The 3,239-nt window shown below is 40.8% G+C and overlaps 1 protein-coding gene across 2 annotated transcripts; it reads left to right on the top strand.

Moving 5' to 3' along the window:
- The first annotated feature begins 545 nt into the window (after positions 1–545).
- Positions 546–3,008, top strand: LOC126983434 (uncharacterized). Of its 2 annotated transcripts, none has more exons than XM_050836142.1 (2): positions 546–904; positions 1,137–3,008. In XM_050836142.1, the coding sequence occupies exon 2, from the start codon at positions 1,904–1,906 to the stop codon at positions 2,978–2,980; it is 1,077 nt and encodes a 358-aa protein (XP_050692099.1). In that variant the 5' UTR covers positions 546–904; positions 1,137–1,903; the 3' UTR covers positions 2,981–3,008. The 2 variants fall into 2 exon arrangements, with proteins under 2 accessions (XP_050692099.1, XP_050692098.1); XM_050836141.1 differs by having other exon boundaries at positions 1,132–3,008.
- Positions 3,009–3,239: the final 231 nt, after the last annotated feature.

Raw genomic sequence — 3,239 nt, 5'->3', positions numbered from 1 at the left:
GCTACCGCAGTTCCGACAGTCACGAAGGGTGTATTCTTATACGCCACCTCTGGGAACGTGGTACCGATCAAAGCACCAAATTGTCGGGAGACTTTGTCGGGTCCGTCACCCCTTCTCACAAATATTGTGGGGCGTGTTATTTCGGGGGTGGGGTGGAGGGGGGGGACAGCCACCCCTGGTTAGAAGGGGGGATCGAGGGGGGCGCAGCCCCCCCCCGTTAGTAGGTCGTAAAGTTCGGTTGGAGTAGTTTAAATATGCTCCCTGACCCTAAACCCTCTGCGAGCTATTTTACGGCTGCGGCGGCTGGAGCGTCGCCGCGGTCGCCGCCAGAGGAGGCGACGCGCTTTCGTAAACATTATCCCCTATTTTCGAGTAAAAAAAAGTCCTTGAATTGGATTTTCAAAGCGTTTCCATGACTGTTGAAGGTTTGTATAAAATACATATGAAGAGATAGTGATGTTTCATAAAGTAGATTATGAGATACTGGCACGGACCTAAAACGAATCTTTACCTAAGCTTTCTCGCTCCCTGTGTGGCGGCGAGTCCAGGGTGACCAGATACAGCATAATTATGCTAAATTTGGCATAATTTTTTAAAAAAATGAATGTTTAGCATAATTTTTAGCATAGTATCAAATCTAGCATAATTTTAGCATAATTTTGAGTTTTGTACAATTTTCTTAACTTTTATTACCATCTATGAGAGGAATAATAGAATCTGTGACAGTTCACATTTTTAAAAAAAATCTTGAACGTTAAAGGCGGGTTACGTGCGGCCCGCGGCGCCGGGTAAAGTCAGTACTCAGTATTCACTGGACTGTCCGGCCTGGTGGCCACGTCGCGCTCGGGAGACAGACTGACCAGCAGTGCCAGTCACAGTGCGGCTGCCGCGGCTCAGTGGAGAGGTAAGGCCGGGGGCACACTTGGCGTTTCTTTTCCGATCGTTTTTTTCTCCGTCGTGCCCTTATAAACAGTGTACTCTTCAGACAGTGCAAAGTGTGGCCCAATACTGTGGTAGGCTATAGTCTACTCAGTAAATAAGTTATAACTTTTATCTCAGTATACATTCGCAAGTCGCCACTAACTTTATAACAATTATTTTGTTTTTGGTAATTATTGAATCATTTTGCAGGATAGGCTGTAATGGAGTCAGACCAAGAAAAACCCGTTTCTAAAAAGAAAAAACTAACTGAAAAATCTTACAGTCAAGCATTTCGTGAAGAATGGCTCAAGTTACCAGATTACATGCCCTGGCTAAGAAAACTGGACAACAACAAAGCTCAGTGTAGTGTCTGTAAAACATTTTTACAAAGTAAGAAATCTGTGATTGATCTACATGCAAAGGGAGACAAGCATAAGCGCCTTATGAAAGAAAAAAATGATCCCAAAGTAATTCCCATGACAAGTTTTGTGAAAGCAAAGAAAGAAAATGATGATGAAATTATTAACCGTGCTGAAATTAAACTCGCAGCATGGGCTGCTGAACATGAAATTTCTTTCAGAGCAATGGATCACCTACCTGCTGTGTTAGCTTCTTCCTTTAGTGACTCAAAGACTGCAAGTAAGGTTAAGCTTAAAAGAACAAAAACAGCTTCTGTCATCTATAATGTCATAGGTCAAAGGTTTTTGGAAAAGATGAAAAGCGAACTTAATGATGAGTCAGACATGGGACAAACAAAATTTTCAATGATCATGGATGAAAGTACTGATCTGACAGCTGAGAAACAATTAGCAATAGTAGTGAAGTATTTTGTAAAACTGTTTTGTGTACAAGATTGTTGGCTCTTGTTCCAGTGGCAGAAGGAGATGCCAAGACTCTTTTTAGTGCATTAGAAAATGAATTAACTGCCAGTGATCTAAAATTTGAGAATTGTATTGGTTGGAGTGCTGATACTTGCAGCGTTATGCACGGAACACATGACAGTGTAAGTAGTCGACTCAGAAATGCAAACAGCAACATGATTATCATGAAGTGCGCTTGTCACAGTGCAGCACTGGTGGCATCATATGCATGTGGAGTATTACCACGTTCGTGTGAAAAGTTGGTACATGATGTATACAACTTTTTTGCTCATTCGTGTAAGCGTACTTCACACTTTCATGAATTTCAGGATTTCACAAATACTGACCCACATAAGTTGCTAAAACCTTGCCAAACACGTTGGTTAAGCCTGAAGGAATGCGTCTCCCGACTTCTTGAGCAATGGGATGCGCTTTTGCTTTTCATGCAGCATCATGATTTAGTAGAAAGGAATCTACAGGCGCATGATATTGCAAACATTATGGTGAATCCTTTCACCAAGATGTATCTAGAGTTTCTGAACTTTGTTTTGCCTAAGATTGTGAGTTTTAATGTAATGTTTCAGTCATCCTCACCAATGATTCATCTACTTCATGATTCTCTTGCAAAACTGTACTTAGACTTATTGTCATGTTATGTGAAGCCAGCATACTTGAAGCAGAGTAAGCATGATATTTCCTTGATTGACCCTGAGAGTGAGTTAGCTATGGTACCATTGGAATCTGTGTATGTTGGTACAAATGTTAGCCGCTTGCTAACCACTGCATCTCCCAAAGTCACAGTTGAAGCGAAAAGAGAGTTTCTCAACGTGTGCAGGAAATTTCTTGTTATTGCGTGCAAGCAGCTTAAGCAGCGCTTTAACTTTCATGACCCAGTATTGGTAGCAGCAAGTAAACTTAGCGTTGCAACTGTAAAGTCAGGAAACATTGCCTCATTTGTAGGGAACATTATGATTCACTTTCCAGGCATACTGAAAAATGGAAAAGAACAGGAAGTTGATGATCAATGGCGTAGCCTTCCTTATGATGATAATCTGACTGATGATATGGAGTTTGAAGTCTTTTGGAAAGCAGTTATGCAGGACACCAAGTACAATGCTCTTAGTTATTGCATCAAAGCTATTCTAACTATTCCAGTGGCTAATGCGGACTGTGAAAGAATTTTCTCTGAGATCCACTGATTAAAATCTCCAGTTCGCAATAGACTGACTTCCTTCTCTCCTGAAGTATGTGGCTGCTAGAGAAGGCCTCGGGAGAGAGAGTGAAAACTGTGAGAAGTTTGAACCAGACAAGTTGATGCTTAAAAAAATGAATTCTAAAATGTATGAAAAATAAGAAACTGTACGGTAATAGGAAAAATAGGAAAAGTAGGGTATGAGAAACAGGAACTCAATTTACACATTACCTAAGTTATATTTATTTTGTACAAGTTACATGTAT

Source organism: Eriocheir sinensis, chromosome 54 (genome assembly GCF_024679095.1).
Source record: "Eriocheir sinensis breed Jianghai 21 chromosome 54, ASM2467909v1, whole genome shotgun sequence".
Classification (NCBI taxonomy): domain Eukaryota; kingdom Metazoa; phylum Arthropoda; class Malacostraca; order Decapoda; family Varunidae; genus Eriocheir; species Eriocheir sinensis.
This window is presented reverse-complemented; position numbering and strand designations above follow the sequence as displayed.